This window comes from Nymphaea colorata, chromosome 9 (genome assembly GCF_008831285.2).
Source record: "Nymphaea colorata isolate Beijing-Zhang1983 chromosome 9, ASM883128v2, whole genome shotgun sequence".
NCBI lineage: Eukaryota > Viridiplantae > Streptophyta > Magnoliopsida > Nymphaeales > Nymphaeaceae > Nymphaea > Nymphaea colorata.
In genome coordinates this window covers 11,460,758-11,474,600 of record NC_045146.1, presented here as the reverse complement: position 1 = coordinate 11,474,600, position 13,843 = coordinate 11,460,758, and the positions used below count along the sequence as shown (strand labels likewise).

Below are 13,843 nucleotides of genomic sequence, written 5' to 3'. Positions count from 1 at the left end.
TAGTTCAACCTTAATGTGCCTACTCTTATTTCAGTTCGATGAACACATTGAAGCAAATCAAAGCAACCACATACAACCACGATTCTTGTTTGGTGCATTTTCATGCACGCTAAATGGCAAAACCAAACTAGGCCGAGATGCAAACAGTGAAAGCAATCGATACGGAAGATGACTAACCAAGAAAAGAAAAAACAAAACAAAACGAAGGAGCAAAAACACGGCAAAGTGCCAAAACATACATGAGGATCTCATCTCATACCTAATGGTTGGTCGACTTACTGTAAGTATGGTGGTGGAGGCGCAGAACCTTGATACGGGGGATAGCCAAGTTTCTTCTTGTGATGGTGTGGGGTTGGAGTAGTCGGTGGAGGCTCATATACTGGGGTTGGAGGCTGATATGTTGGTGTAGGAGGAGGACTGGAGCCATAAGTAGGAGGAACAAAAGGTGGAGGTTGCCCAACAATGGGAGGCACATAAGGAGTCATAGGAGGAGGAAGCTTAGGTGTGGGAGGTGTGTATGTTGGGGGTTCAATTACTGGGGTTGGAGGTTGATATGTTGGTGTAGGAGGAGGAGGAGAACTGGAGCCATAGGTAGGAGGAACAGAAGGTGGAGGCTGCCCAACAATGGGAGGCACATGAGGAGTCATAGGAGGAGGAAGCTTAGGTGTGGGAGGTGTGTATGTTGGGGGTTCAATTACTGGGGTTGGAGGTTGATATGTTGGTGTAGGAGGAGGAGGAGGACTGGAGCCATAGGTGGGAGGAACAGAAGGTGGAGTTTGGCCAACAATGGGAGGCACATGAGAAGTCATTGGAGGAGGAAGCTTAGGTGTGGGAGGTGTGTATGTTGGGGGTTCAATTACGGGAGTAGGTGGTGAAGGAAGTTCATATTTGGGATGCTTATGCTTTTTAGGAGGGCATGGAGGAGGGTGGCTAGGTGGCACATATGTAGTTGGAGGAGGGGTGGTGGGAGGAGTTTGTGGATAAGGCTCGTACATAGGCGGGCTAAGTGGAACATATGTAGTAGGAGGAGGGGTAGTGGGAGGAGATTTTGGATAAGGATCATAAAGAGGAGGGCTGGGTGGAACATATGTGGTAGGAGGAGGAGTAAAAGGGGGAGTTTGCGGAATAGGAGGGCTAGGTGGAACATATGTAATAGGAGGAGGAGTAGAAGGCTGTGGAATAGGATGGCTAGGTGGAACATATGTAATAGGAGGAGACGTAGAAGGGGGAGTCTGTGGAACAGGAGGGCTAGGTGGAACATATGTAGTAGGAGGAGGGATAATGGGAGGACTCTCTGGAACAGGAGGGCTAGGTGGAATATATGTAGTAGGAGGAGGGCTACTGGGAGGAGTCTTTGGAGTATAAGGGTCTGGTGGAACGTATGTGGTAGGAGGAGGGGAAGTAGGAGGAGTATTTGGAGTATAAGGACTTGGTGGAACGTATGTAGTAGGAGGAGGGCTACTGGGAGGAGTCTTTGGAGTATAAGGGTCTGGTGGAACGTATGTCGTTGGAGGAGGGGTAGTGGAATGAGTCTTTGGAGTGTAAGGGCTTGGTGGAACATAGGTGGTAGGAGGATGACTAGTGGGAGGAGTCTGTGGAATGTCTGGGCTGGGTGGAACATATGTGGTAGGAGGAGGACTAGTGGGAGGAGTCTGTGGAACGTCTGGGCTGGGTGGAACATATGTGGTAGGAGGAGGACTAGTGGGAGGAGTCTGTGGAATGTCTGGGCTGGGTGGAACATATGTGGTAGGAGGAGGACTAGTGGGAGGAGTTTGTGGAATGTCTGGGCTGGGTGGAACATATGTGGTAGGAGGAGGACTAGTGGGAGGAGTCTGTGGAATGTCTGGGCTAGGTGGAACATACGTGGTAGGAGGAGACATAGTGGGAGGAGTGTCTGGATAAGTAGTAGGAGGTGGCATATAGCTCGGAATGGGGGGAGGCATAGTCATTGGAGGTGGCATGTAAGGTGGGAATTGAGGAAACTGGGGAATATTGAGCCAAGGCTGGGTTTGACACCATGGGTGAAGCCTAAACCAAGGATGTTGGCAGAGCGGCAAAAAACTAGCAGACACACAAACGAGTGGAGAAAATACAAGTTTCCCATTGGTCACATATACGTGTTTGCCATTTTCTAAGCCCTTGTAGATTAGCTTGGAGGCATGTAAACTGCCCTCTGAAGGGCATGGGATGTTGGTAATTGCGCCATGAATCCGAGCATAGCATTCTTGCTTCAACTGCCCTTTGTCATTCAAGAGCTCATTGGAGAGTTTGATGTTGAACTTTCCTTCTTTATCGAACTGACCTCTGGCTTTTTCTTCCAACTTTCCCTTCTCATTCTTACAGTCAACAGCAACATGTAAACCTGCATAACCGGCCCATCTTATTAGAATCTCATAAGCACGAGAAAGTATGGAATCCTTTCTCCCTGGTTCACACACACACACACACATGTATAAATATAAAGTTGTTAGAACAGAATATTATGATCTGCATGTGACAATTAACTGCCGACTTTGTCGACTATTTCATACTAAAAGCATCATATTTTATGTAATAATCACGGTAATAAAGTTAGTTTGCCTCTAGTGCAGTTAAAGTTAGTTTTCCTCTAGTGCAGTTTAACCTCTGCAAATTAGAGAAATGAAGACATCATATTTCTGAAATTTATTGACAATTTCCAGAGGATCAATTCCATTGCTACTGTCTTTGTTCTTCGAAGAACAAAGCCGAACAAGGAGAAAGCGTGCAATGGAAAGGTTTGAAAAACCAAAAAGTGATAAACTACGGAAATTTCCTTAAGGGCCGAACTTTGCGCCCTGTCTTCAAATGAATCTTGTGTTTCATATTTTCCTAGCAGCAGAACAGGTTCATTTGGCATTTTGCAATCAGAGGTAAATGCCACTTAATTAAAATAGTCGAGGGCAATCCTCTTTTCTTCCATGACATTAAAGGAATCATCTTTATAAAATCACCATTCTCCATCTGCTAGATCATAACCTGATGTTTGTATTTAACAGAGATTCTCATAATTAGCAATAGACAAAAAAAGTTCCGACCATGCGGCGCATGCTTTGAACTACATACCATCAAAAGGTTTTGCAATTAATGGAAGTTTCTCAAGAACAAGACTCCATAAGATGATAAAGACGGTTTAAAAAATGACGTTTTGGACAACTGAGAGCACACCTGCATAACAAGTATTCTAGAAAGTGGAAAAAAATATCTTAAATAATTAAAGTATAAAAGCAAAAGAGAAAAATGCAGAATGCACAGAAGCAAAAAATTGTGGAATGCGCCAGAGCAGTCTCTCCTCCTATTAGAACTAGGCCTCTCTCTTGATTTTTTTTTCCTTTTTGTTCTTTCCTTTCCACTTTCAACATATAGCGTCAGGGACCGATCTGACCAAAGAGTTCATTACGCCCAAGGACTTCATGAATAAGTGAATTCTGAACAATAACAATTTGTCAGGCGCATGAAAAACGCATTGGAGCACCAACACAAGCTACACTCTAGACATTGCCCCCACCATATAAAAAATGAGAAAAAAACTAAATTTATAAACATGAGGATCACGTTCATAAACTCTCACTTGCTTAATGAACATAGGCATGCTTCATGCAACAGCCAAACAACAATCTTTAATTTCAAGGTGCATGCGCTAAAAGAAGAAGAGCCTAGACTAAGGGAACCAACCAGTGAATGCACGAGACAGCTCTATCTTGTTCTCTAAACAGTCTGAGCATTCACTGCGCCCGATTACTACAGCAGGCACATCTTCTTGCCTGCAATGGCCGACTGAGCCCAATAGAAAGAACACCAACGAGCCGACCAAGAAGACTCCTATCCTCATTGTAGAGGAAGAAGAAGAAGCAGAGAGGAAGAACAAGAACACAGAGAAGGAGAGACTCAGTCCCTCCGAACGAGGCCGTGAGGGTCAATCCTGCTTGCGGGAAGCAATATAAAGAGAAGAAAAAAGGATGATGATGGCATGTCCTTTCCTCCCCTTTAAGGCGTCCACATGCATGGATGTACGAAACAGTCATCCCCTTCATCCACATGTCGCATCCTTGTACCTACGACTTTTACTCTCTTCTGAACATCTACAAAATTATGGTATCTTTTGGATGACACACTCCCAAGAATAGGTTTTGCTAAAACTAGTTTTTTTAAGAAGTTGGATTTTGAATCAGTTTTTTGAAAATGGGTTTGTGTGCTTGGATGTGACGGAATCCAACTTCATATACAGAGTAACTGTTAGCATTAACTGTACAGGAGTTCTACGTAACCCCAGCTTCCGTTTCTCATAAAAGAGAGAGAAACCAGTAGGCAGATTAGGAGCTTCTTCATTGAGGTCTGAGGCTCGCTCTTCACTTATTCATTTCCATATGGTTGCAGATGTTTTGGTTAATTTTTTGGCTATCTATTTGGTGGTTGAATCTGGTTAATTGGGTGATTTTCATTTCGTGGTTGATAATGAGTTACTGAATCATATTTTTGCTCATTGAATACCCTGAACAACACCTACCATAGTTACTTCCGACAATATCCCACCTCCACATTGGGTGTGACGATCTCACCTACCATTCACATTTCTGCATTTATGTTGCAGAAACAGGCTCTTTCTCCATTGTTCTGCTCACAAAGGCTGTAATCTTTCATGGCCATTTGTGTGAAGTGTGAAGTAATGTTTTCCCTCTGATTGAATCTTTTCTTGGTAGTTGGTGTTAATAGCATTATGCACTTGCTTGATTGGTAAATATAGATGATCGAACGGGCACCCTTGAATGTACTGTCTGAATTGCAGAGTCGTGTGTAACCTTTGAAGATAAACTTTACCTTTTCATGCTAACTGTACTATATACCAATTAAACAGAGTAACTGGTATGAATGCAAAAGGTACATCTTGGGAACATTGTTCAGATCATGTAAATGGATTATGCATTTTTTTTTAACTCGTGCAGAATCTCTTGAAAAGACTTTCAAACAAAAACCTTTTCGTTAAAGACAAACCAGCTTCTTTGCATCATGAAGTCTATGTATCGCATTCAAACAACGACACCCAACATGCAGGAGAATTTATGCTGATCCTGGGCAACATTTTTCAAGTTTATACTGAATATGGCAGGAAACTAAGAAAAGTTCGCCTCTCGGCAGCATATCCATAGCCGCTAAGTACTGTCGGCTTAGTATAGAATAAAGGAATTCGTAATAATTAAAAAACAAAGCGAACTACAAGGATTTCACCATATGTTACATGTGATGCCAATCATTCAATTTTCACATGTTCTTTTATGCCATGCTAAACATGTAACATGGACCCTAATCATGCTCATAATGATCTCTTGGAAATTTAATCAGCAAGCTGCCTCAAATGGATGGTAGGTACATTTAAAACGGGTAACATCTGCCAATGCGGGATGACAATAGCCACTATAACTTGGTCGTGGCTTTAAATCGGTTTCTGGTTACCCTGTATCTAAGGATGCAAGTGATTTTATCTTCTCATGATGATGTGAAAATGGCCACTACTAACCACTGGGTCAAACTGCATGTTACATATCCTGGTTTTGGATTCACCGACAATTCGGGGCTCAGAGATTACTTTTACAAATTTTCAAATTCAGTAACTTAACTGGGTTTGGCTTTAACATAGATTGATAATCGGTACTCTGTTCCTGCTTTAGTGTGGATTGGCTTATAAGTAGTGCTCATTTGAATCTGCAGCAAACAGGGGCTCCAAGTATAACATGAACAATAGACGTTCAGCTTACAGTATGTAGTTTTACATTGCAAATTCTCATGTAAAAGAAAGCAATTGATTGGTTAGTGTATGGTAGCTTCTTAGTTCACAGTCTATTCCTTCCAGTTTAGGCATTAATCTCTCATCTTATGCTTTATTAAATGAGTGGGGCTGAGCTTGCTTTACATATCACCAGTTCGTGGTGACCCGAGTTTGATTTGGCTTGCCAAATAAGTAAAATTATGTACTGCTGAAGGTCAGGACGCACAGCTTGTTACTTGTCATCCATAGAAATGTCTGGCTAAATGAGGAGAATGGATCAAAAAGGGGGTACAGTTCTCTGATCAGATTAATGTTGATGAGTTCCCTACAAAACCAAAAGAGAGGGCGCTCCAGTGGTCGGTACCTTGTTGCTTACTATCAAAGGGTAGGTAAATGTTAGATGAATCATTCTCTCTGCATTGAATGTTCCCAATGTTAGACCACCTCCATGAAATCTTGTTGTTTAAATTCTCTCTGTAGCAGTAAGAAAACAAGTGACCAGATGGTCTGGGAATAGTACAAGATACTGTTGAATAATTATGTGAATTTTAATGTAGTCTATCACCATATGTTATGGCAGTCAGCCAGCAAGGCTATGTCTCGTGTTGGGAACATAGTTTGTAGGTAGGTTCAGGACGATGTAATTTCTCCTTATTCCGATTTGCTGAGGGTGTGATTCAACAGGTCTAGAACTAAAAGAAAACTTCTTTGTACAAGCAAACAGGTTACAGAAGAAAGAAAAAAAGACCAAGTTTCTTTTAGTTTATGATAATTTCAAGTTTAATCTACCCTTCAACACAAAAAGTTAGTAAGTCTTAACTGTGGTGTCACTCACCATCAAGGCAAAGCGTAGTTCCACGAGCCCAAAACAAGCGAGATGAACCAAATTATCCAGTAACATTTTTCCTTCCAAGCATACTGTACATTGGGTGGGGACTACCAAACTGAGAGGTGAGTTAGGGAGACCCACCAGCCTTTCAGTGCCTTGAGGTGCCCACCCCTACTGCGCTCCAAGTTACGGACCAAAAGATACCCCTTTTGCAACACAAAAGGTCGATGTTCATAGAAAATGACCACCTGCCAGCCCCGACACAAAGCCATTGCGCCAACCTCCTGGAAGACAGGGTCTCCAACTTGATGAGACCTACATACACTTACTGATCTGTTGTGATTAGCAGGGAAGGTACTCTTTTCGAGTTGCATTACCCATCAGGAAATTGTTTGCCTATACAGAGTTTACCTACTCGAACTACTCTTTTCGAGTTACGTTACCCATCAGGAAATAAACCAAGCTCAAACGCTCTCAAAGCAAGAAACAACAACTCTCACACTGCAAGCAACCATTTACTTTTTGTTGCTCTGCCCGTGTACTACATCAGTACTGCCATTAACGCGGAAAGGTTCATGTTTCTTTTTCACCTTGGTCCTGCGTGTTGCAGTATGGTTAATAAGCCGACGATATAGTTGCAGTCATGAATAGCCAATAAAGAAAGAAGGAATAAGGAATTCACTGCTTGAGCTGCTGTAACCGGACAATCCATGCTTTTGTCAGGCAGCGATGTCGCCATTTAATAACTTTAGGCCCAAACCGAAGCAGGAGTTGTCTCACAGTGAGAACAACAAATAGTTTTTGACAACTTTCGCTAGCTTCTATGTCTACTTCTTTTGTTACGATGTAATTTTTTTATTTCGCTTAAATTGTTGGCTAGTATGAGCCTTTTATTAATAAGATCTCCATCCACCTGGTCAGGAATTTGAACTGAGAACTGACCAGAAGTTGAAGCAGGTTGAGTTTGCGCGATACCCACAAACTACGACGTTGGCATATAAAATAGCATAGATTTTATCCAGGTTTTAGGCAATTATTCACCATATATGCAATGACTATATGAACATCTAAAATCACAAACCGGAACATCGATGAGAACATGATTTGATTATGGGATCGAATTGAAATTTGTAGGATGCAGAAAGCCTTCTTCTAATTGGACTAATCCATTAACATCTTTCTCTTCAAAGTATTGTACCGCTGGCTAAATTTCTGATTCGCTTAAGATAGGGCGTAGGAAAAAGTCACCCATATAGGCCATATTTCTTTTCTATCAGATCAGGGGCAGCAACTTAAATTTTCAGTATAGAACTAAAACGGTATTAAACCATCTGAACAAGAACAACGTCTAGTACTTACAAAGAAATGAATTAGATTTGAACACAAAAATCCATGCAGATCCAAGTCGGAGCCTGCAATCGGCTGTCAAGTGGATGTGGGAACAAACGAAGCCGATTATATATATAGGTTGGAGCAGGAGAAACTGCTAAATTTACCAAGTGATGAAAGAGTCGGAAATCATGATGGCAGCCATTAAATACACTTCATGTTAAGGCTGGCATTGGGCCCCAAAGACGGCCAAAAATGAACGAATCATCTTAGCAGATCTGAGCCTTTCGGAACCCTAGTTAAGACCAGTATCATGAAGGCTTCCCGCTCCAAAAAACGCCACACTTGCCTACTTAACGTAAAAGCTTACTGCAACGATTCTTGACAAGTTTCTTGCAATTTTTCATTGGAAAAGGAAGGGTTAAAATTTTCATTTGTCCGGCCTGAATTTTGTATATAATTCCATATACACGCTTATGTCTCTAAGTTTCCTGATATATGAAAAGCGAACTCCAATAAATCTTGACAGATATTGAAAAGCACTTGAAGTTTATTCAATTGTCCGCTAATTTTCAAAGTTTTATTCAATTAGATTGCTCGTTCCATGTGCCATAACTCATAATCTTGATAAAGGTTCGTGGTGATGGTACATGTACATGTCAGAAAATAAAGAAATATGAGGCTTATATTCCAAATTATGGCCGCTCAATATCTCAGGGTTAAGTTTCATCAACTTTTTTTATGATTTTAAAATGGCCTTTTCTTTTATCTCGATTCCTGAGTGAATAAAAGACTTCAATAAACCTTACATGGTAGGTGTCGAATTTTTTTAACTCAGTATGATATGCCACAAGATGTGAACCTTTCCAGCAGACAACAATAAATTTTGATGTGGTTATCAATGAAACTATTTCTAATTTTCTGCTTCATAACGATGAGGATTCTTACTTTAACTAGTTGATGTGGTGTATGTAAAACTGTAAATAAAAATTTTCGTTAGATACTTCCGTCACAAAGGCTGATCTGAAGTGAACAGAAGAGGCGGAGCCGGAAATTCCATGTCCACTGACTCTGTCAGTCTGACCAAAATCCAGATTTGTTTCTACAAATTCAAGTCCGAAGGTGACTCTGTCTCCTAATCCGATTTACAGCAGCTCTTGTTAAAAAAACAAGGAAATGAAGCTGCTAAACTCTGAATTTTGAACTTGCAACATGCGTCTTGGAAAGATCAGAGTCTCGGTGGCGATCTTCGCAATCTGCTCTGCATCAGTTGGTCGCTGTAAAAGAATAAACCAACTCTTAATAAGAAAGCAAGCGTCATTTGCAGCTCTGCAGAGGCCGTACTTCTCGCAGTTCCACCACCCAGAGGTGGCAGATGGTTCAGTTATGGCGGAGTCCATGACGCAGTTGGCCACCATAACTAAGCTGCGAGGAATTGAATGCGTGAAACGAGGCCTTGACAGAAACCTCACTCACCATCACAAACAAAATTAGTTCAACGTGGTTAATTCTGAGAGATCTCCCACATCCACGGTGCCTCCCACTCAACTATCGACAGGAGATTTCCACCATCTTAAAGTAGAGCATTTTACACCTCCTTAGATCTGGATCCATGGTCTTCTTGTTTGGACCCCAGACCTTAAAGTCCAACTGCTCAAAATTCAAGAGGTTCAGAGAGTGGTCGTGTTCATCCCGCCTGGCGCTGTGGGAAGGAGGAGGTTTTATAATGATTATATATATGTGCATGGATATATACGTAAGAGTGGTAAAGGACGAAGGAACGCCGAGCGTCCTTTCTGCTCTGCTGCGGCAGGGAAGAATCTGCTCAGTTCTCTGCTTCTGTTTCGACTCCCCTGCGCTGCCGTAATTCGAATCTCGCTCAACCATTTGATGACTCGATATTCCTATTGCCTTTCTTCGTAGGGGCTGTCAGTCAGTATTCTTGGCTTCTTCTTCTTCTTCAGCATCTTCCATGGCAGAGAACATAAATTAATGTCCATGTACAGTTCCCATCTTGCGGCGACGCAACCATCTCTCAAAGGAAACTTGGTGACGTGGGTGCACCACTTAATTTTTTAAGTCAACATAATGTAATTTAAAATTCTTTTAATAAAACTTTTGATGGGCTACTGTGGGCAGAAATAAATATATACTGGGCGTTAATATGAATACATGCTGCCTAAAGTTTCGCAAAGTTTTTGAACGAGAAATTGCGGAAATAAACTGAGTATATACGAAAACTAAAAGGAAAGATTCAAGAGATTTGGTCTTTCGAGATTGTGTGCTCAGACGTGTTTTTGACTCCAAATCCGCCTGTTTTCTCTTTCCAGTCACACAGCGACGATATAGGCAAGGCAAGTGGTGAGCTGTGTTCCATCACCACATGAAACAAATGGAGAGGAATATTGGGCCACAAGAATCGGAGATGGTGGAGACGATCAGGCCCACCTTCCCACCGGCGAAGATAAAACACCTAACCTTCCACATCAACCCGTCCACGTCCCGACTTTGAAGTGTGAAGGGAGAAAAACCTGACCTTCCACACCAACTCGTTCAAATCCCACTACATAGATCAGTATATTACCGTTTTAGTGTTTCATATATTACACCACGTAAATTCATACTAGAAAGTTTCTTAAATAAAATATCGACATGATAATGTATTTAAGATATTAATCTATTTAATACAAAACATGTTTTAGTTCAAGTTACTTTATATATATATAGAGAGAGATTTTTTTTCTACCAAAAAGTTACTTATCTTATCGTCGTTAACTTTTTAATTTGATAGTTAAAAGAACAGCTACCGCTGACACCAACGCAGTTCAGGACCCTGAAAGCATGAGAAGCCTTCGAGCCTTTTTCGGACGGTGAGATTAATACCTCTCGCTTACCCGAAAACCTAAAAAATTATTGCCTTAAGATAAGTTTCATGTTATAGGATTACATCTTACAAAAAGGTCTGGGGACACCAAAAATCTATTTCGGTCGGTTTTATTCTTTGTCTCTAAAATTTTGTAACTAATGCCTCTTAGCGAATCTCAACCCATAACGTCGATAACGCTTGAAAATAAGTTAGTTAATAACAGTGATGTTCGAATTGGCGAGTGAAAGCATCCTTCGTTGGTTATCGAAAGTCTTAAAATGAAACATCCTAACTTAAATTTTACCTACTATGACATCAGTTTGATAATCCTACATACCTAGGGTGGAAACTTATTGGGCAGATACATTAACGAGTGCGCCACATATCCATCATTGCCTTTGGTACTCAAATGTAAATATAAAAATTGTGAAAAATATTTTAAATTAATCTGGCACATGGAGACCCGTTGGACTTTTCCGATGTATTGCGTGTTTCTAAAACTTTTTGTGGGCTAGAATGATCGTGGGCAGTTCGTGCCCAAGTGGGCCTTCTTTAGTTTTATCACTTGTCAGAAAACCTACCATACCAAACCAACTATGCAAGTGAAACAATACCTGCGACTCTGCTGACTGCTACAGAACATGAGAGCATCAAAAGCATTATTTTTTTTTCAGGTGGGTGGTTATCTTTTTTATAGTCTTCAAAAATCCAGTCGGCAGCTGTCCCCTATGCATAGTTGCAAACTCGTGAGTTGGATTATGATCGGGTCAGTAAGTTGACTCATCAGCTCGGTCGAGTTTTAAGATAACATGAATCGAGTGAGTCACGATGAGTCAAGCAAAAGTCAGTGGCGAATCAAGGACGAGCCGGGCCAACCTTGACTAGTGGCTAGGTTTTTCAGTGCTCCGTGCTTATTGGAATGATTCCTGATCCAATTTCCTTAATTCATATAATTTACATTGAGACCATATATTTGGTAACACAGACCCTGCTTTGAGCGGACCCCCTTGTTGTCCAATTACACTTAATGTGACCTATAAAACCACAATAAGTTGCTTGTTTTTCCGTAAAAACTTTAATAAATATATTTAACAGAACGTTGTTTGTTATGATCGATGACATGCCGCTCCAAACAGTAAAGTCTTTGAACAGCTGTTGGTTATTCAAGATTAAGCAAAAACCATGTGGGCGCATGATCCGGGCTTTTGATTTCTTATTATACAATCAACGTGAACTGCGCTACCTAGGTCAAGAAAAAGAAAAAAAAGGAATCGACTCGATTAACAATGACTTCTGATGCCGCTTCGATTTTAGCGGTATTGTGGTAACTTGAGTATGCACTTTTTTTTTTTTTTGGGTTCCAAATGAGTTTTAAGATGTACTGTAATAAGAGGTACATTTCAGTTTCGGCTCCCCTGAACAGGAGACGTGGATGACAACGGGGGAGTCCGAACGACTAATTCCTACTAAAATAATAATTTGAAAAAAATTACCAAATAACGTTGTCACGATTTGATTTTATCCCATAGTGTTTAAGTTTTTTTCAAATTTTCAAAAAGGCCACCTTTTCATTTTCATATTGCTCATGCCTTTTGAGTTTCCAACCCGCAAAAATTGTTTATGACTCTGGATTGAGGATTTGGGCATCGGCAAGCTTAGTTGATGAAAATAGCCCTATATTCCTTATCTATTGTATCTCAATAGATCCTTGATTGGTTCTTCGTGAAGCGCTTAACATGCTATAAGAAATAATTGAAGATTGTCCACTTTGTTCTCTCCAAGTCAAAGACTCAATCAAGTAAAAGAGCACACGAGGTGTTTGACTATCAAACAAGAAATGCGTCTTGTGATGCGTCCCTGGTTTTAGATTCACCAACACAAGTGAAACTGTCTAAGAAAGATCCCACCACTGGATCTAAATCGGGAAGCTTAATTGTTCAACCCATTGGAAATAGTTGAACAAGTTTGGTCAACCGGTAATTGGGTCTAAAGAGTGCTGGCTTTCCCTAGCCTCGAAAGAGAGATAAGTTATCCCAGTGAAACTTTAGTCAGACATACAATTTGTACCACGACGATAGAAATTTGCAATGGCGCTTAATGGAATAAAATAAAGAAGACATCATTTATATGTAATTAGCAGGGGCGGGGCAAGAACTAATGTTTCAGATTTTAGACCATCAAAGGGCACCAATATATATAAACGATAAAATAGCCACAGATAAATAATCACTTTGTGTGAGTCCGTGTGGGCAATTGCCCGCACTGCCACTGATAACGGACGAGTTACAAGGCATGTGCCCTTTCGGTTATACGAGCTTTAAACCCTAGCCCTGGCCTTCCATGGCCAACTTTAACAGTAAAAAACTGCTCTCCCGTTCAGTACACCTCCGGTACTTTTTGTCTGTTGATCAAACGTTCCTTGGAAATCTGTATACGCAAAAAATGGCTAAGAATGATTGCCAATTAGTAAGAGTTCCACTCTCATGGGCCATGGCCGGATCAATCAGCTTAAGATCCACCTTGGAGTTCAACAAGGCTCAAGTCTAACTAAGTCCCTTCATCTGGCTTTGATGCTGAAAGCCTGAAAAGTAAAGCTTTCAAACGGGGTACAAGAACACAAATGAAATAAAAAGATTAGTGCAAAGCACCATAAGATGATACCTTGTCAGCACAAGATAGATGTGGTGCGGTCAGCAAGGAGAATCTATGTGATGCCACTAGGAAACACGCTTCCAAAACTGAGACCCTTTCTTTGTTCAGTGCCCAAGTCTTGAACATAACTCCTAGTCAGTTCTTGGCATTTTTGTGCTTTTATTATGATATTTGCTTACAAGGAAGATCTTCCGAACCATTGTTCGTTCTCATATTTAATTTGGTTTTTCACATTCTATAATACTGTTTGTGTTTGGATATTCTCGACAAAGTTCAGTGGAATTTTAAAATGTGGAAGTGGTTTCTCCTGCCGAGACTTTCAGCAAAAGTGGCTCCACGACCACGAGTATGACAAGATCATTTTTTTTTTTTTAAGTGGAACAAA

At 40.9% G+C, this 13,843-nt stretch overlaps 1 protein-coding gene across 1 annotated transcript; it reads right to left on the bottom strand.

Moving 5' to 3' along the window:
* On the bottom strand, window positions 1–3,942 carry LOC116261428 (extensin-like). Its single transcript, XM_031640170.2, has 2 exons — window positions 3,694–3,942; window positions 1–2,362 (listed from the first exon to the last, which is right to left on the bottom strand). Exons 1-2 carry the CDS (start codon window positions 3,848–3,850, stop codon window positions 276–278), a joined length of 2,244 nt encoding a protein of 747 aa, XP_031496030.1. The 5' UTR covers window positions 3,851–3,942; the 3' UTR covers window positions 1–275.
* Window positions 3,943–13,843: the final 9,901 nt, after the last annotated feature.

Bases quoted from the DNA above. Each gene is read 5' to 3' on its own strand.
- LOC116261428 (XM_031640170.2), bottom strand. From the start codon at position 3,850: ATGAGGATAGGAGTCTTCTTGGTCGGCTCGTTGGTGTTCTTTCTATTG. The intron at 2,363-3,693 runs GTTGGTTCCCTT...CCGGTTATGCAG, and splicing joins GCTGTCTCGTGCATTCACTG to GTTTACATGTTGCTGTTGAC.